Source organism: Anneissia japonica, unplaced genomic scaffold (genome assembly GCF_011630105.1).
Source record: "Anneissia japonica isolate Jap-2015-1 unplaced genomic scaffold, ASM1163010v1 scaffold7370_len818893_cov191, whole genome shotgun sequence".
NCBI lineage: Eukaryota > Metazoa > Echinodermata > Crinoidea > Comatulida > Comatulidae > Anneissia > Anneissia japonica.
The window spans coordinates 330,759-352,450 of NW_022687459.1; the positions used below are offsets into that span (position 1 = coordinate 330,759).

At 36.3% G+C, this 21,692-nt stretch overlaps 1 protein-coding gene across 1 annotated transcript in view; it reads right to left on the reverse strand.

Moving 5' to 3' along the window:
* The window catches only part of LOC117119131, a 46,204-nt gene that overhangs the window by 7,692 nt on the left and 16,820 nt on the right, over positions 1-21,692 (reverse strand). Inside the window, exons 3-4 of the mRNA XM_033263951.1 lie at positions 16,900-17,014; positions 23-213 (exon numbers count right to left, since the gene is read on the reverse strand). Of these exons, the coding sequence (XP_033119842.1) occupies positions 23-180 (158 nt within the window). The 5' untranslated portion in view covers positions 181-213; positions 16,900-17,014. The remainder of the gene's footprint in view (positions 1-22; positions 214-16,899; positions 17,015-21,692) is intronic.

A 21,692-nucleotide genomic window follows, 5' to 3' on the forward strand; every position in this document is an offset into this window, starting at 1 on the left:
TGTATGTGCAATGTTGACTTACCTGTTACGGCGGTGTTTGATGTTAAACGTCATGAAAAACAACGCCAAACACATACCGGCTGCCGACAGAGAGCAGACGATCCCGAACAGAATCGGTGACACAGTCACCTCGTCCCACTCCTCCAACGAGAGGTTCATGTCTGTCGAATTTCCATTCATTGTATGCTGCTGAAGTTGTTCATATTTTTTAATCTGAAAATAAAATAAAATATATTTTAACTCACTTACGTTGTTATCAATGTAGACCTATGCCTAGCAACCTTTGGGACGAGATGTGACGGAAGAGTAAGTCCTACGGGATGTTCTATTAATGGAACTTAATTTGTAGATTTCGTTTGATGTTCTTTTGTGCCATTCTAGTAAAGCCTCCTAATAATTAGTATTGTTAAGTAAACGTAATTCTGTTCAATATTTTTATTCCGACCATTTTGTTTTCTCGAATTCAATATTTGATGGATTTCTATATGCACGCATATAAGATACTATTATATTACCAACGATGACGTTAATAATTCTAGGGTTTTCTCGCGTTTTCTCTCTAGTTATATATTGACATTTTCAGAAAGAAATGCATTCTATTAGAGCAAAATACATAGTCAATGGCGGCGATTTATGATAAATGTTGCCTTATCATAATGATGTGTCAATAATATCTTCATCTTCTCAGGGAGATCATCGAATGTGTACGCATACAACGTGTATGTCTATATTAATATTTGTAGCAGATTATAACAAAGATGATAACAGGTACTCCTTTTATAATGTTTTTTTGTTTGTTTGTTTTTTTATTTTGTTTTTTGTTTTTTTGTTAATCGATCTCTCTATGGTTGTGTGTGTTTCAACCGTCTTTATGGTCAAGCCAAGTGTCTTCAACATCACGGCAAATATTGAAACACAAGTAACATATAGCAAAATTCATACACTTGATAAATTTGAAAGGGACTTTAGGTCGACCATTTACGCTTGTTTTGATCGAAGATTTAGCGGCTCAGTCACAAATCAATCGAGGGCCAGCCAACCAGCAAACACCTGGCATCACTGACCATTGTAACCCCTTTCTCATCTGAAGTACACTTACCAGTTCAAGTGCGTCAGTTCAGGGGGAGATTCGCTCAAAGTTCGCCGCGTTGTTCTCTCAGAAATATTCGTATCACTGCATCATCTAATAGCATATCGGAGCTTATCTATCTAGTGTTTGAGGTACCTCATTACATTCCTTTTACTGTTACAGCAACACATGTCTGAACAAGGGTACTATGGACCGCGTACACAGTCTACATAATTAAAATATTTTTGATGATAATAATAATGACGGTGATAATGGTGATGATGATGGTCTATACAATTAAAACATGATTAAATAAATTGGCCTATTATAGACCTTTTCAGAGTGCCAATCTAACTTAACAACAGACAGAACAGGACCAGAAATACGCGCATGTCCCACAAACACATAATGAGCGCGCACTAATATAATTGGTTGACGCACACACAAAATCTTTAAAAATGCGTACACCACTAGCTTAAACAGATTCACTTACGCACAATTTAATATTTCACATAATATGAACAACTTACCAAATGTTTCCAAATATCATTCTCAAAATCATTTGCCGCATTTGGTGCTCTGACCGTTCACTTTCCTCGTTAAATCCGAGTAAAAACAAATGTGGTGCATTTGTAGGCCAACATACATGTTAGAATGTACTGTACTTTGGATTATTCCATTATTTATCAAGGGTTACCGGAAATCCTCCATAGTTTAATGTCTGGATTTCAAATGCTTTCTTTGACCGTTAACTGTTGTTATCACAAAATAAAATTTAACGACTCTGTCTCTCAGGTGATAACGTAACTAAATGTGCGCCTGCATTAAACTTCTAAACCCTATTGACAGATAAATATCCTGAGCTTTACATCTCGTTGAGTGGCTGCGGACTGACCACCAAGCGTTAGAATCTAGAGATTGCCATGGGACTTCTGTAGCTAGACATTTGATATCCATATTGGGACACGACACAGCAGTGGTGTAGTAATAACCTAGGCCTATCATTAGGCCCCATAAAAAAAATTATTAGTTTATCACCCTATCAAAGAATTTTTTTTTTTTTTTTTTTATCAAGGGTTACCGGAAATCCTCCATAGTTTAATGTCTGGATTTCAAATGCTTTCTTTGACCGTTAACTGTTGTTATCACAAAATAAAATTTAACGACTCTGTCTCTCAGGTGATAACGTAACTAAATGTGCGCCTGCATTAAACTTCTAAACCCTATTGACAGATAAATATCCTGAGCTTTACATCTCGTTGAGTGGCTGCGGACTGACCACCAAGCGTTAGAATCTAGAGATTGCCATGGGACTTCTGTGGCTAGACATTTGATATCCATATTGGGACACGACACAGCAGTGGTGTAGTAATAACCTAGGCCTATCATTAGGCCCCATAAAAAAAATTATTAGTTTATCACCCTATCAAAGAATAAAAACTGATGAGGGAGTGAGGTTTTTTTTTTTTGTTTTTTTTTTTTTTTTTTTTTTTTTTTTGGCTAATCCCGCCCCCATTTTACCGATGAACACAAGTAAATCAATGGCTAGAGACACATATATAAAAAGTCATAAGAATGGAATCAAATTTATATTTAAAAAATATGTTTTTGTTGTACCAGTATTGCAAGAAACCCTGAGCTTTTCAAGTGAAAAAAGATGGAAAAAGGACCGTTTGAAATAAAAATATATGTTGATAAAAAAAAAAAAAAAAAAAAAAAAAAATCAGATTTTTCCCAAAAGTGATGAGGGAGCGGGTGATAAACCGGGGGAACACCGGGCTATTATTTGTCTCTAGCAGCTTTTGGTCACCAATTAGAAAAATAATTATCATAGAGATGTTTAATTAGAGGTGTCCTTTAATTAGAGAAAACCTATAACCCAGTTGTCATTGTACTTCTGCTGAATATTTACATTTATCAAATCTAGTATATCTGTTGAAAAATTACCGCAAAGCTCGGCGCACGCATGCGTCAGCATTCGCCGTGCTTTTAAACGATCAAGTCGTCCTACATAATGATGCCTTCCCAGACGTGCAATTAAATTATTCAAAAGCAATTCCAAGAGACAGATGAAGAATACGCCACAGCGCAATTCTTAAGCCTATTGTTTATGAAGCATTCCACGTAGTATTCAGTTTATTGATAACTTATTTGAACTTGCTATATTGCTTTGTATTAAAGCAACTTTATGAGTATGTTTGTATTTATGGTAAGCGATATTTACACATACATTGGTGATGTGCTTTTCCTTTTGAATATTTAAATTTAAGTTTGCGACGATTTCTCAATTTAAAACTAAAAATGTACTTATGACTATATACAAAAGTACCTTAAGGAATTCAAGTTAATATTGATTTTAACTTTTCAAGTATATTAGCTTAAAAAAGACAGTAGACTATAATATGTTTAACCACGACAGAAATTTTGTTAATAATGATTTGTCATTGTTATAATAATCAATTAAATTTAGTAGGTATACAAGTGTTTTATTGGAAAATTGCCAAACAGTTCATTTAAGTAGGACGGGGAATGATTTAACTGATTGTCCGCAATTTCGTCTAATTGGACTTCAATTGAATAAGCGGCCATTGTATTGATACTATGTGACAAATGATCGAATATAATCGATTCAATAAAAGGAGTAGGCTACGAAGTAGAACGATGGGGATTAAATGGGCTACGACTTAAATGTGATTAAATGTGAAATGTATAGCCGTCTTGGGGATACGCGTTAAATTAACTGTTTCTCAGGGAATAAGCCTGCTTCTACCTCGTTGTCAATTGTCTACTTTTTATCATTACATCGATCAATCCACTATAGATTGCAATAGTGTACAATACTATACGCTTTATATCTATTATGTATTATTCAAAATTATGGCCAATATACAACTGCGTCATACCTTAAGTTATGACTACGAATTGGCTTATTGTTTATTGCATCAGTTTTCATTTTTGTTTAACTTGTTCACATTGCAATGATTTTTTTTTCTTTTGCTGAAAAATTTTGAAACTTCTGCAAATGCCGTTTGTTGTCATTGACCTCCTAAGGAGATGATAGAGCGCTGGATTTGTTGCTGAATATTAAAGTCAGACTGATTGGTAAGAAATATTCATACAGATAGGCCTAGTTATTATGATTCAGGCCTATATTTATTCATAAGCTTATAGAACTATTTTTAATTGTACAAGCGGTTGGCACAACGACCTTGAGGTTGGGGGTTCTTGTGTGCAAGTTGCTTGTGTCCTCTGGCAAGACACTTTATCTACGTTTGTCTCTCTCCAGAAGTGTAAATGGGTACCAGCACATGCTGGGAAGGTAAACCAGACTGTTGTGCGGGAGGAGTGGGAACCCCCTCCCCACAGACTTGCACAGTCAGGCACTCTGGTGAGCCCAGAGCTTCGGGTTTCGACCTGTATCTTTAGAGCTATTTTTGATAAGAATCAGTTACGATGTGTTTTAACAAATTTCGTATTATTTTCGAAAGTAACGTCATAGAAACGCGTGCGTTCAATTATTTAAAAAGAATAAGGTATATAGGCTACATCAACAAAGGAACAAGGCGAGCGCTAAATATTGGAGTAGGTAATAGAATTATTTCTTGAATCTTCATTAGTACAACTTACATAATAATGATGTTAATTATATAATTTCTACTTTGCGGCGAGGATGCCGAGCGAGACGCGCGTTACGAGGGGTGTTTTCGTCCCTCGTAAAAACCGAAGACTTTGCACCATTTTCCGGATTATCTCTTGGATTATTAATATCAATGATATAAATGGTGGTTAGTGTTACATCATCAGAGATTCGGTTTTGACTGCAATAGCTGTTTATGCACACTAAATGACGTAAGGTAGGCCTACCATAATACCAAATTATAATGAATAATTACATCGCTTGGCAGTGGATTACTAAGGCCATCATTTATTAATTCTAGTCAGAGTGATCGACAAGAGATACGACATTTATTAGACATATTCAGTAGAGTGTCTTGCGAGATTTCCGTTATGTTTTTAGCAACAAAAATGTCCGAATCCATATTGTCTGTGGGATCAGACTGAATCTCCTTTTTATGACATGCTTTAAAAAGCGAAAAAAACAAAAAAACACCAAAAAACAAAACAAAACAACAGGCCTATTCACCATGGTTTTCTAATTAATAGAAACAATTACATAAAATTATGCGCATAGTTTTTCACCAATAAGCAGCAAATCCCACTATTCAATCATAAGTATTTCTCTGTTTGAATTCAGTGCAGATATTATTCTCCAGAAATTCTCAACAAAACAACAGTTCTTTTTCAGAACTATTTACGTGGTGCACCGCAAGCATTTTAATATAACATTATAAAAGTTACGTGTATGTGTAATAGAAAATTTAATCTAATATTTAATATTACTCAACGTCTATATTATTTGATGAGTACGCGTGTTATTTATTGATTTTGTGGCTATTTTTAGACATTTTATGGCATAACATTTTTATGTTCCTTTTGAAAGAATTCGTTGTTTTTGCTACTTGTATCTTTGCCGTAATGGTAACGGTGATTTGTATCCCATGTGCCTTTTTCAGAATCTAAATCGTCTCAAGCCTGTTTGGACTTCCGCTGGAAATTCGAATCCGTTTGTTGGCCATTTATTTTACTCTCTGCGGTTACAATAATAATTTTCAACTTATACACGTTATAAGAGGTTTCAATTCTTAAGCATTTTAAACAAGACGGATCTGTGTGTAAGTAACAAAATGATGATAATGATGATGATGACGATGATGGTGATGACGATGACTACGATGATGATTGATTATGATGAATGACGATGATTGTGAAGACGACGATGGTGGTGATAATTATTGATAAACTAGGTCGTGATGGTTGGTTATGATCGTCGTGATGGTGGTTATGAACGTAATGGTGGTTATGATCGTGATGGTAGTTACAATCATGACGGTGGTTGGTCGTGATGGTAGTTGTGATCGTGATGGTGGTTGTGATCGTGATGGTAGTTATGATCGTGATGGTAGTTATGATCGTGACGGTGGTTGGTCGTGATAGTGGTTATGAACGTAATGGTGGTTATGATCGTGATGGTAGTTATAATCATGACGGTGGTTGGTCGTGATGGTAGTTGTGATCGTGATGGTAGTTATGATCGTGATGGTAGTTGTGATCGTGATGGTGGTTATGATCGTGACGGTGGTTATGATCGTGATGGGGGTTACGATCGTGATGGTGGTTACGATTGTGATGGTGGTTACGATTGTGATGGTGGTTATGATCGTTATGGTGGCTATGAACGTGATGGTGGTTATGAACGTGATGGTGGTTACGATAGTGACGGTGGTTGGTCGTGATGGTAGTTGTGATCGTGATGGTGGTTATGATCGTGATGGTGGTTATGATCGTGATGGTAGTTTTGATCGTGATTGTGGTTATTATCGTGATAGTGTTACGATTGTGATGGTGATTATGAACGTAATGGTGGTTATGGTTGTGATGGTGGTTATGGTTGTGATGGTGGAATGATCGTTATGGTGGTTATGATCGTTATTATTTCGAAGATGATTACGTTTGCCGTGGGTACTACGCTGACACTGTTCCCTGAAACGTCCTGACCACGTGTCACGATGTGGGTATGATGCAAACGGTGCCACTGACTACGGAAACTAAAATATGGATCGTTCATGATGTTGCATAATGCAATGATAAATTGAACTTGTGAGAAAAGTAACTTTTTAAAAAAAGGGGGAAATGACATGAATCGTCGTTTAGGTGAAATTAACCTAGACGAGACAAAACAGCAATTCCGATTTCAATCTATGTTGCTATGGTAAGGATTGCTGACGTCCAGCTTGGTGATATGTGCTTGTCAGTATGTTTTTTTTACAGACCTTGTATCCGTTCATAATTAGCAATAAGCCGCACAATGCCACTTTACAGGTAGCAATAACTTTTTGACGATCACATGGCTATACTCTCTAGTGCACAATATCTGTTGTGAATCGATCCAATTCGAATTTAGATCGCATTAACGTTAACAACAAGTATTTGCATTTCCGTGTAGAAATTATGTTTTGAGTTTCCCGTAGCGTCTCTCAGCGGTGCGACCTACATTTTGCCATCCACATCAGAAAATTTAAAATGTGGTTTTATATTATACCTAGCACATTATGCACTATAGAAAGGCCTCTACACGCTTCAGCTAATGAATGAGGAAGGTAAAGGTAGTCCCATTACTGAACGTAGGGTAATGAGCAGTAAGCCCTTCGAACCAAACCTCGGCATTTTGTGGTAGGTTCCAATAGTGGCCAGTTCCTGTCAATTCACTTAAACCTTATGAAACGCCAAAGAAGCTCATTTAGCTCTGATCAATTTTTAATTGAATCGGTTTATATTTAAACCATTGCTGCGAAATTCAATACACACTTAAATTATTATTAGTATGTGTTATACAATGTTATAGTCAGCCATGTAATTTCCAAGTTATGCGATTAATAATTTCTTCTTTGTACCTTTGTATCCTTGTATAGATATAATGAACATTCTACAATAAGTGTGAAATAGGTTACGACACTCGACCCCTTGACGCATTAAAGTTAAATACGACAGGAACATAAAATAGTAAGTAACAAATAAGACCACCAAATTTGAAGAGCCTTGTCAGTACCAACAAACAATACTTAGAAAGGTCCTCTTGCTCAACGAGTCACTAAAGTAGTTTCTATTCTTTAACGAAAATAGTAATCAAATTTTAATGGAAGTATGTCTTATTATTTGAGATTAATTACTTTTGAAGTTGTATAGTATAGGTGTGTTTTATGTAGGCCTAGACATATCATCAACATTGATAGGATTACTATAGGAATCCTTCGATCGCAATGACAATGCCGCCTTAGGACGGAGTCTCTCGATCGCTATATTTCTGGGGCTGTTGTTTCCTTGCACACAAGATTCAGCTAAAATCATAGAATTCAGAAGACAACAAATGCTCAGTTTGCGTGCGTACATCGTCGTGACGTCATTACGCCATCATCGTCGCATAATTCTTTCTACCTTTGTATTCTTGTATATGATATTTATTTATTTATTATTTACAAACATATTTTACATGAATAACATTTTCATAAAAAAATTAGTTCTAACAAATGGCCCATGAATTAAATATAAAGCAAACAATTTACGAATAACAAGAAGAAATATTTTTGGATTTTTTTTACAATATTTGAATGAATTTAAACAAATTTGAAATATATTATAATTGAATTTAGAAATACTTAGAAAAATATAATTATTTTACGAAAAGTATGGTTTAATTTTTAATTTGAAGTTTATACAGTAAATATTTTAATTAATAAAAGGACAAATATACAATTAGATTTGATTACAATAATTATAATTTTTTTACCTTAAGTACGATTTTATATTCGAATTTTTAAATGAAGATTAGTGAAGAAATAATGAACATTCTAAAATAAGTGTGAAATAGGTTACAACACTCGACCCCTTGACATAATCAAGGTAAATACGACAGGAACATAAAATAGCAAATAACAAATAAGACCACCAAATTTAAAGAGCCTTGTCAGTACCAACACACAATACCTCTTGCTCAACGAGTCACTAAAGTAGTTTCTATTCTTTAACAAAAAATAGTAATTAAAGTTTAATGGAAGTAAGTCTTATTATTTGAGATTAATTACTTTTGAAGTTGTATAGTATAGGTGTGTTTTATGTAGGCCTAGACATATATCATCAACAATGATAGGATTACTATAGGAATCCTTCGATCGCAATGGAATGGGTACTTTACGTAAGAGGACGGGGATCCGTCGGACACTATTCGGATTAAGCATGTTGTCTTCACGCTCTGATGAGCACGGAACCACACACCACCCGTCTTCCTGTCCTAGTCGCCCTAGGACGGAGTCTCTCGATCGCGATATTTCTGGGAGTGTTGTTTCCCACCACACAAGATTCACCTAAAATCATAGAATTCAGAAGACAACAAAAGCTCGTTTGCGTGCGTACATCTTCGTGACGTCAACATCGTCGCATAATCGAAAACTCACTAATACCAAGACACTACGTGATTAGTTCTACTAGTTCTGCTGTCTACTCTACTTTTTGTATGTTTGGACTTTCACGATTTTAATAATCGTCAGAAGTAATTGAAATGCGTCGATAGAATATAAATCATCATTCTACTATCAAATGCTGAATATCTTGAAAGATTTATTATCATAGTTCTAGCAGGCCTGAGTTCTAGCCTACGATTTTCGAATTCCAAAAATGATTCAAGTCGATCACTTGCTTTAGATAACGCCCCCTAGCGGCAAAGGGCACTACTTTTTCATTTTTCAGTCGCGTATAACTTGTCGTCGACTCGAGTTTCTTTTAAGTAAGGTAAGTCGCCTGGAATCCGTATGCGGTTGCTCAGGCTTTATTATAATATTGAAACAGATTAATATTAACGACTAAGGGACGTCACACTACTCAGCACTTCCAACACTTTATTATAATCTTTCCAGGGACCGATTTCGTACGATGTAACTAAAAGCGAAAACTCGCATTCTTTAGCTAATTGGCCACATACATTAAATCTTCAGAGTACGGCGTCCTAATAATTGTGTATAATTATTATACATTGAAAGAAAATGTCAAAGACGGCATTAAGATCCTAGAAGCAAAATGGTTAAATAAACACTGTATATGAATATGTAGACAGTCTTCTTTCAATCACTCTGATTTTTATATTTGTAACATCATTAACAACATTATCATAATCGTCATCATACCGGCATCACCACCATCAACATCACCATTATCATTCTTATAAAAATCAACATAAACATTATCATAATCGCAAGTGATCCGGATGAGATTCGAACCCACGACCTCGGCCAGATAACTATCATAAACACTAGACCGCCGAGCTTGCGCTTTGTGACTAGTGTTCAATCCAATCCCCAATTAGCAGCGGGTACTGCAAATGCTATTTCGATGTGTGTTTGAGCGTCAGGAAAATATCATAGGAGTACTTGGGAACCTATTGACTATTCGGTACGATAACACGTCATGTAAGGCAAAACATCACTCCTATGATATTTTCCTGACGCAAATACACATCGAAATAATAAATTAATTAATACCAGGTAATCTTTATTATCATCATTTATTACTATAATTATACGAAGTAAAATACAATCGTTTAGCCTTTACAATAACCGGTTCGAGATTTATGTTTGCTCCGAGTGACACAAGATGTATAATCGAATTAATTATCCACAAATTACAAGTTTTCAAGTAACTGGAAACAAATGCGTCTATAATATTTAAAATACACGCTGAATTTGATTAATGTGTTATATTTAAATTACGTTGCCAACTGCAGACATTATTACACACCGGTAATTTTAACCTCAGATCTTTTATTATTTTCAGCATAAATCTTTCAAATTGTGGCAAGGAAACGGGGTACAACGACAAGTACTGCGTTTCCTTTCAAAGGATTATCAGACATAAAAAACAACGTTTAGGGACATTGCTTTTGTCAGTGTTAAGAACTCGTTGTTGAAATACGCAAAAACATAGTGGAAAGCCTTTCCAAGTATTTTTTTTTCTTCCGCTTTCCTATAATGTTAAAGGCCTAAATTTGCAATTTAGGAATTTTCTTAAGACCTAGATTTAAAGTTGAGTTTGTCTATTAGCTAATTTATTTAAATATATTTTTCATTAATTTGAGCCGAATTATCTGGGTTTCTTATCAGGAGTTTCAAATTCACATACGATATATTAGGCGTAGTAAAAAAAAGTAATAGAAAGGGTTTAACTCATGGGCGTATCCAGGGGGAGCCGTGGGAGCCGCGGCTCCCCCCTTTGTACACAAAAATTTTTAAAGCTTTTTTTGAGCCAATTCAAATTATTTCCTGGGACCACTCAAAATAAATACTTCTAAAATACGTAAAAATGCATCAGTACTAGTTTTACATAGGATTGGCCTACTATAATTTTAACACATGTCTAAGCGTGATTTTTAAAAATCAATAAATCCCAGGCCAAGTCTTTTAAGATACAGAAATGTGATACTGTACCGTATGGTTCAGTTTGGTTTTTATCCTTTTGCAAACTTTTTTAAAGTAGGGCCTATTGATTAATAATACTATACTATTAGTAATAATAATAATAATAATAATAATTATAATAATAATAATAATAGTAGTAATAATAGTAACAATAATAATAATATTAATAATAATAATAATGGTGATGATGATGATGATGATGATGATGATGATGATGATGATGATGATGATGATGATGATGATTGATAGTAATATTAATAATATTAAAATGTGAAGGAAATTGTGCTAAAGGCGAAAAATAAAGTTGTGATTTGTTGATGATAATATTATAGTTAAAGCTTTTATAGTAAATTATATTTAGGTCAAGTTGTCCTGGATATCAAGAGATCCCTGATAAAGTACATGAGAAATTTGTTGGCGTTTCATTTTGACTATGTAATAGTGATGTGATGATGATGAATTTTACTACGTGAAAGTGTGATTTCCGGCCATCTAGAGGTACTATTTCCTCAAATTTTCTCACCTCGGTTTTGAAGTATGTAAAGAACATACTCAAAGACAATGTTTTTAAGCTTGTTTTCTATGGTATATCACACACATTAATAAGATATTTTTGGGTGCAGAAAATCCCTGATGAAAAAGACCATGAGATTTTTTTTGGCGCTTCATTTGGACTACCTGTAACGGTGATGTGATGATAATGAATTTTACTAAAAGTTTTGTTTCTGGCCATCTAGAGGTACTATTTCCTCACATTTTCGCTCCTCAGCTCCAATCATGGTAAGTCTGAGGTAGGTGCCGACTCACAAAATGTCCTCCCCCTCAACCTTACAAAACAGATCTGCGCCCTTCTGGGTATGACATTAAACTGCACCTGACTCAGAGTATGTCTTGTGACTACTGAGGAGAGGGGGCATAAATTTGTTTTTAGAATGTGATCTGGTTTTTCATGCCCCTTTTTCGTGATTATGACTATTTTAGATAAGATTTTTTTTTTTTTTTGAGAAAAAAAAAAGGAAAATATATTCAAATTTAAGTATGAAAGTGTAATTTCCGGCCATCTAGAGGTGCCCTAATCATAAATTTTCTTACCTCAGCCCCTCAGTCTGTGAAAATCCCTCCCTGGGACACCTCTCTTTCTATTTCCTGGATTCTGTTGATTTACTATAATTATTGCTGGGCCTACTAATATTATTTATGATGTGTCTAATACAATTTTCACTTTACCCTCTCAAAACAGTCCTTAAAACGTTCAGAGTGCGCTACTTCACAGGGGGGGGGGGGGGGGTTCGTCCCTCTGGACCCCGCCGGGGTCATATGTATCTCGCATAACGGCTCCCCCCTTTCAAAATCCTTGCTACGTCCCTGGTTTAACTGCATAATTTTAAATTGTAAAGTGGAAAATAAACTAATGGCATTATCCAGGGCACTGGGCTGGGTGGGTTGAGAGAGGCACCCATGTAGCACCCACAGTGGAGCGTTACCCTTGGTTATGTCTGAGCAGTACACAGAGGTGAGAATAAGCCCATTACTGCACAAGGGACCAACGGCTTTTACGTCTGTTCGGAAACATGATTGAGTGTGGAGGTTGATGGAATAGAACCAGGTATCCTAAGGTCTCCAAGGTTCAGCACACAAAGTTTTAATTTTAACCAACAGTATACTGATTTTAAAATTGTAAATGATCTTGAAAGTCGAAAAGGTCAAAAACATTAACATCGATCAACGTATCTTTCTTACAGCTGACTGTACTATAAATAAACAATTTTTAGCCTACTAAGTCACTTATAGAATTATCTTTAGCGACCAACACTCGTGGGGGAATTACGTACTGCAAAATGACGACGATCCGTTCCAAAACTCTTATGTGGGAATATTATGTACGCATATAGGCCCCTAAGCATGTTTCTTCTCTATAAGAGTTTTGGGGGGAAAAATTAGGCGTTTGTATTGACACATTATTCCATGTGTTCTCCGATGAGAAATACTTGTTACCACTGAAATATCGTTTTTGATTGCCTCACTCATTTACTCTTGCCTTCTATTTAGTATTTCCTGAAACAGTGCCTCTCATCTAGTTTTATTCAACGCATTCGTTCGATAGTGTTGATTTTCCGAAGTTTATCGTTTGCTACGTATTATCGACTTCGCGTGCATGTATCAGACACATGGACGCGTGCCGTATTTCTGCGTTGATATAATGTTCTATTTCAATCACACGTCACTATCCATTTTAATTCTATAAGGTCTTAAGTTTGTTACGCATTTATGCATTTTAAATCTGTCACAAATGAATGCGAGGCACCGACTTACTTTTTACATTCATTTGCACAAGATAATTCATTGCTCTTGATGCTTTTAGGCCAGGAGACAGAAGCGTAAAGCCTAGGTTTCAGAAAGTCTGCTACGCGGCTATCGCCGTCAGCTTTCGGCGACGCTAAATGGTCGGTCGAATCGGGTAGCCTTCCCGATTACGTCGGGACAGTTACGCAATTCAAGCATATTTGCAGTCAAAGATTGCCCTTATTTTACTTGAATTTTTATACATTGTTTAAGGAAACGGTATTTTTGTTTCTCTTGAGATACGGTATATAATACCCGGTATTCATATTTTATATCAGAGTTTAAAAAAAACACACAATTTTATTGTGTTTGATGAACTGCTTCCCCAATGCCCAACAAAGTCAGTCCGTGTGTTCTGCAAATGTGCAAGTCAAATGTTCTGGCTGTTGGAAAATATTACCTGTTATTATACTGACGATACCCTCAGGCGGTTGCTTGGTGCATATTTTAGTCATTCGTTGTCTACTGACGCTAACACGTCATGCAAAATTAATTTACAATGGATTAGGGCCTATTAATAATGATATTCTGATATGAAATGCATCGATTGTCTCAGACTGTATAAATCGTTTACCTTGCAGCAGTTCTTTAGCTAACGAGCTGACGTCATCAATGTTATTTTTTTCATTGTACATATGGACCCCAATGGAAAAAAGCTGGAACGATATTTACCGGCTTTTTTGGGTTATCCATGGAAGACTTCCGTACGTTTTAATTCATGTTTTTCTATTTTAATGTTTTTTGTGTTCAGTGTTTCTGAATCATGGTAGTGCATTTATGTAAATACTATGATCATGGTAGTGCATTTATGTAAATACTATGATCATGGTAGTGCATTTATGTAAATACTATGATCATGGTAGTGCATTTATGTAAATACTATGATCATGGTAGTGCATTTATGTAAATACTATGATCATGGTAGTGCATTTATGTAAATACTATGATCATGGTAGTGCATTTATGTAAATACTATGATCATGGTAGTGCATTTATGTAAATACTATGATCATGGTAGTGCATTTATGTAAATACTATGATCATGGTAGTGCATTTATGTAAATACTATGATCATGGTAGTGCATTTATGTAAATACTATGATCATGGTAGTGCATTTATGTAAATACTATGATCATGGTAGTGCATTTATGTAAATACTATGATCATGGTAGTGCATTTATGTAAATACTATGATCATGGTAGTGCATTTATGTAAATACTATGATCATGGTAGTGCATTTATGTAAATACTACTGGATAGGCCTCTTTCGGGTGAAAACACATTGAGAATGTGTCGCATGAATAATCAGACTAGCCTCTATATAAACTCATCATCAGTAGAGGCCCTGCGCGTCTACGGCATTTATAGTGTTGATTTCGTTAGTTATGGGTGGACAGTCGAGAGTAAGGCACTTAAGAGAGAAACAGGTTACTGTAAGAGCTAGTCCACACCTCGTGTGCTTTAAGACTGTTTCGGTATATAAAGCGCTATACACCGTAAATCTACCAAAATTACGTTTATAACACTGTCCGTAATAGGCAGTAGCCAACGTATTTTTGCGGTTCATAGCTAACCAATCGCGTTGATTACTTTCGATTAGGCCTATTCATATATTTATTTGGTATAAAGCGTATCGTAAATCTACCAAAATTACGTTTATAACACTGTCCGTAATGGGTGGTAGTCTACGTATTTTTTTGGTTCATGGCTAACCAATCGCGTTGATTTAGTTTCGATTATTCATTTATTTATTTGCCAAGAAGACAAATTAAAAAAACGGAAAGCAGGTATAACTTGATTACAATATTATATTAGAAAATCATATAAATCATTATATGTTGGCAGCCAATGATAGACATACGACATTGTTCAGAAAATCGGACAGAGTGCCATCGTGTTTTAGATTTGAGAGAATAGCTAAGCTCAGTCGGCTAAACTGGTGGTATTCCCGTGTATTCGATGAACTTTGGAGATCTGTAGGTCCCCGGTTCGCAAGGATAATTATTATATTTGTATTATTATTTTTGAGAAATAAATTTTCTTTTGAACTTGAACTTGACAGAAATACAAGTTACGATAGCACACCGATAGCGCGTCTTTCGAATGAAACGTTTAAGCCGTTGGTTCGTGTGTAATATGGCCCATGTGCACGTTACAGAACGCCGTACACTCATCGGAAAAGAGTGAGGGATTGTCTCCCGGTGTACTATCAAATTCATCACCAGAGGGACCGCACTGGAAACAAGTATTTGGACTAACGAACTACCGTACCCTATTACATAATATATTCCAACCATTCCAATTATCATTTACATAGAATTATATTTATCAGTCACTTAAAGCGACGACATTGTAGTTTTACAAACCAACACACTGGCATTTATCATTCACTTTAAAGTGTCAATTACGTGAAAGATTTATATTGATCGCCGCAGAATACACTACATACTTGTTTATGATATTAAGCAGACCCAAAACCAATGATAAAGTAGGAATTCAGCATACGTCGGAAATTGGTTTATAAATTCTTGTTCTGTCACAACAAGAGACGATTTAGGATCTCGTAGGTTGTTGATGAATAAACCTATTTGCTAGTTCAAACCCGCTTTCTCACGAATTAACGGACATAACATAAGCCATGAATATTTTTGTATTATTTTAGATGGCTGCTAATTTCCATCATACATCTTACTTCAAGTCTTTGGCAATCCAGGATGGAAAACGTAACCATTATTGCAAATATTGTTGCGAACTTAAGTAAAGCAATCGATAATCACTGTAAGATATAGCCTAGGCCTACCGATATAAATTTAAATTACGTACATACAAACATACCGCAGAGGTCTGTAACAAACGTCAATACAGATTGAGAGCCCCTGTTCACAATGGAAATTTATGAGCATAAAAATAAAAAAATTGTTTATACATCTGTAATTTAATCTTTCTTTCCGCGATACGGCAAATGTGAATGGTTATTAAACATGCATATGTTTACCAATGTTGCATTTAAAAGAAAATATATCATGAGAAATGATAGATTGGCGGAAATTATTTTAAAATTGTGAATAAATATTTATCGACGTTAAGTCGGATACACATTGCCCATAGTCGACGAAATTCCATAACGAATGCAACGCGACGAGACGCGCGCAACGAACCGTTTTTAATGACGATCCGCTTATATAGTTTGCGGCGTTACGTCATCAATCGCTCACAGAGATCGAAGATAGATTCGCCGGCCAACGGACAGGCCGTACAACTGTCAACGACGCTGTAGTACACGTCTTGATGATAATAAAAATAATGTTTTGTAATTTTTCGTTAAAATTACTGCTATATACTGTCCTGTCATTAGAGTCTGCCTCATTATAAAGTCGGTAATTGTTAATCAGCTAAAACTTACCTAATTACGGAATTTCTTGGCTTGGCTGCTTCAAGCGTTTCTTAATATTCCATCCTTCCTAAATTTTGTGCAGCTTTGATGGAAACCGTAAAGCCTATGTTTTCCAGAGCCTGTGCTGCAATAGGAATGGTTTAAACACGTGTGATATACTATTATAAGAAGTCATGCTCATTTGTCATGAGGTTTAAGAGACAAGGCCCACGTAAATGATAAAATCATAAATTTGTTTACTGTTTTTTTTTGTTTTTTGTTTTTTTCTCGTTCGCAGAACTTGGGATCTTATGTTACGAATCACAAGCAAACGTCATCAATCCAACACAACGTGGCCTTATAATAGTTCAAATCAAAATGTCAACAACATCAACTAAATTCATCATTAAAACATCTGTAGACTATGTCAGAGTTAGGTGAGTTCGTTGGTTTCTACGGGGCGCTTTTTAGTGGATAAATTGTATTCACTATAAAATCGATCCCTTGGTAATTTATATGGACGGTTATAAATTAATACTAGTTAAAATAATGTTTTTAAATACGACTGAATGTAAATAAAGGAACGCGACCATTTGTGCTAGGCATCCGACTGTCGATAGGTGGCACCCTAGGGTGGATGCCCACTCCATATCAAAGTCTTGCATCTTATTGAATTGTTGAAGTGGTCAAATCAAAATAATATAATAATTTCCTATAAATATAATCAGATACAATTATGACTTCCAAAATGTTTTGTTACATTTGCAAAACATTAAATGTCATTCTCTCTAGTGAAAATATTTTAATGTGCGTAATATGCCTACAATTAGATATGCGAGGTATATTACAATCCAAATCAGCTCTATTAAGATAGTGCCTGCCAACTGCTTTTTATTCTATTTAAAGTGTATATCTGAAGTTGAGTACAGCTGTGTCGGCCGACGGTGATGAGGGGCACTCGATGTATCGTTTTATACGACGATTCGCTCAGAATGCCACACCGACAATCAACAGGCGACGTCGCGTTGTCACAAACGACGATCACAATATTTTTAGCTGATAAAGTGTATGCCCGGCTTAACTGCAGTCATCTTGTGCGTGTCTAAAGGTGGGCACTCACTGAGGCCGACGGTGGTCGGCCGACGCGATGCTACGGAGAACGTAACGCGACGGCGCTCGCAAAACACTAATCGTTTTATTGACGATCCGCTCACTGACATCCACCGACAATCAGCAGACGGCGTCGCGTCATCAAGCGCTCTCAAAGCGGAGATGGATTCGTTGGCCGACGCGTCGGTCGTACAGCGCAGTGAGGGCGTGGCTTAATGGAACCATTCTGAATCAAAAGGAACACAGTGGAGGATCCAGGAATTCAAAATAGAAAGGGGCCAGGGTGAGATTTTCACAGACAGAGGGTCTAGCGCACCTCAGGCCCACCATGGTTGCGGCTGAGGTAAGAAATATATGATTATGGCACCTATAGATGGCCGGAAATTGCACTCTCAGAATTAACTTTGAATACTTTTCTTTTCTCTCTCCACTTTTTTTTTAAATTATTTTGAAAATTTTAGGGGTGGGGCGGGCCGGCTGCTTCTCCCCCACCATTTATTCCGCCGCGCGCTGGTACGGAGAGGTCAAAATGCTTCATCAGATGAAGGGATAAATGTATTCCCGACATTTATCAACTCAAGATAGTCCATCATTCGTCACCACATGACACCTTCAGCACACAGTAAATGATTTGTTAACCGTTAACACCAGACAGTAAACTCAACGGTAAGTAGGCCAACGCGGACGTACCTCTGGCACAGACCCTGAACGCTAATGGAAAAGTAAACTCGCACCTTCCCGTCCCGTGTATTTTGGCTGTGTGACTACGAATAAAATTGTACTTTGTTTATGGGCGTTTTAATGTCACATATATATGTCATCGTTTCACTTTTCTGGAAATCGTGTTGAGTTAAAACGTCGTAAATACCTGACGGACGTTAACGCCTAGCAAAGGGGTGATTACTAATGAATGTTCATTGCTTGCCATGCCAAAAGCCAAGGCATACATTAGAGCAGCTATGCTTGTTCCGTTGTCATGGAAGAGATGGACTTCATGAGTGAGTGAGTGAGTGAGCGAGGCATGTCGGTGTTTTGAATAAGAAACAAAACAGTAAAGTCAAAGATGCATAAGGCAAGCGCTCATAAGCTAGGTTTCCATACGATCGCTACACGCTGATGCCTGTCTCTTATACACATCTAGATGTGTATAAGAGACAGATATATGGGCATGTCACATTTTTTTGTCAAAGAAAATTTGATAGTGTGGATAGAGCTTTAGAGAAAAGTTCATTGATTTGCTGCAAATGATCCTGGGAAATGTAGTATCAGGAAGCGACAGAGGGAATATGCCCTTCAACTTGATTTTATTGTCAATACACTGCAGACTTTCATCATATGGGAACCATTGCTATTTACTCTGATATTATCTACTTGATACCAATAAATCCCTAGTTTCTACCTAATTATATTAGGCCTATACATCGAATTTTTGAAGTATAACTTGGGTAATAAATAGCACGATGGCTTCTGAGAGAGAAGCTTGTCTTCTTATGTCTACTAAAACTTGAGTATTCAATATCAGCTATTCTTGTAACACAACTCACATACAATATTGAAAGCAAACATTTTTACAAATATCCGGACGCATCTGCGAATAATGAAGTCAAAAATAGCGAGATCGATCGATAGTCAGGCATTCGTCAGGCATTATATAGCGCCAATGTTCAATTCCTATTGACGTTTATGTATTACGGGTCAATCTTAATGTTTATCATATTCAAACCATCTTTATTTTAATTATCAACTGCTATGTGTGCCCGGCTTAAGTAATCAGAAATCTCATAGCAGACTCGGGGTCACATCATCTAGAGACATTTTCTTTGCAAATCTACTAAATTAAAAATGGCCTAACTCTTATCTGGCGTACAAAAGCTTATTAGGTGTGAAGATTTTCTATACAGAATATCGCGCTCGTAACAATGCTTTTCAAAGCCAGGAAAAATCATTGGTTTCCCATCTGCTCCTCTTTCTTTGGAACATTTTATTGAGTGTAAACTTTTTTTTTTGTTTTGCTGCCAATCAAGCAAAAATACGAAGTGTAATTATATAAATATCCAACTCAGTGGTCCCAAAGTTGACCCTTTTATTTGGGTTATACTGTGTATAAACCTAAATATACAATGTGATTTGTCGCATATTAGGGTGTAGTATGAAACCATCATGATCATTATGGGTGTGATAACATCATCATTCCCATATATGGATATATCATGCACTCTGTCACATAAACATGACAGTGTCACTTGGATAGAGCTTAACTGACACGCCCGATTGCTGTGTTATCAAGTTGATTTCATCCTTCAGACAATATGAAAAGAATTTCAGTGACGCTTACTTTCATATTTTCTAATACGAATGTGCGGAACAACCTTTATAAAAGTAGCGTAAACTTGGCTTGTGATTCTGGCGTGCCTGATAGCCTGAAGAAACGCTTAGAATAATGACGTCAACTCGATTTTATGGCATGCATACGTACTGGACAATACGGTGCTGCAAACCCTCTTTAATAACGCCATCCAGTAGACCTACCTACATGTATCTTGCTCGCAGCAGCTGTTTTTCGGCAAACCTTCTGGATTAACATTTAAATGTTAATAAAATTAAAAGGCCCCAGTTAAAATCTTATGATCAACCATTTTTGTGCCGGCCAACATTGTAAAGATGACTTTATGCGGCAACTGGTCTGTCTTTCAACAGGTGTTATTCATTCCTCGTCAAGTATGACTTTATATTGCGTGCTTACATTTAGCTTTATATAATCACTGCTGCCGTGTGTCAATGCACTATATGAGCCTGGTGAGAGTGGTAAACATTCTTGCGATCGAAAGTACGACTCCTTTCAGGAATATTATATCTAGGTGAAAAGTTAATATGCTCAAGTGCATATGAAGACGTCACATACACTACTGTAATAAGCGCTTTAAATGGTGAAAATGATACAATAATTGCTTAAATTATAGGTCAGGTACTAAGATGTTATAATAAAAAGCGCACTGCCACAAAACTCAAACCCGATTGCCGCAATATGCCTATCTTCCCCATACTCTCGATTTAAGAAATCCTAGTTCATTTTAAGATTATGTTATGTTACAGAGTAATACACGGAAACAGCTACTGTATATGGAGTGTAGCTTACATAACCGACTCAGTTTATATGCCATCGGTTATAGGTAAAAGAGTCGCTTTGCACTGTTCAAATTACATTAAAAGGGGGAAGTCCTGATAAGCGCCTAGACCCTTGTAAGTTCTTTTTTTTTTGCCAGTGACTAAGCAAAAGAGCATCTATCTATGCGGTTGTGAGAGGTGTCGCCTTCAGGATGATATCTATAGACAGTAGGCCTATATATTAGTTGTCAGGTAAACGACAGAGGCCCCTGTTTAAGAAGCAATCATTCCACTGGATAATTACTTACGTCACGTGAACGAGGGTACACCTTGGTGACATTAGATGGGAAACGAAAGTGACAAGTGACAGATAGGTTGAAACTATTCAGATATTAATACCTGTCAGTCACCTTGAAGCATTAGCATAATATATAATAATTTATACACTGTAAAAACAGCGTAGAGGATTTAAACACAAAGCTCCCCGCAATGTTGTCCCGTTTTTGGTGACACGTTTAAAAGCTAAACATGTTTAGGCCAGGCCTAATGTGTTTAGGTTATTGACGTTTTTAGAATTAAATGTGCTTAGGTATTTGACATCATGATGT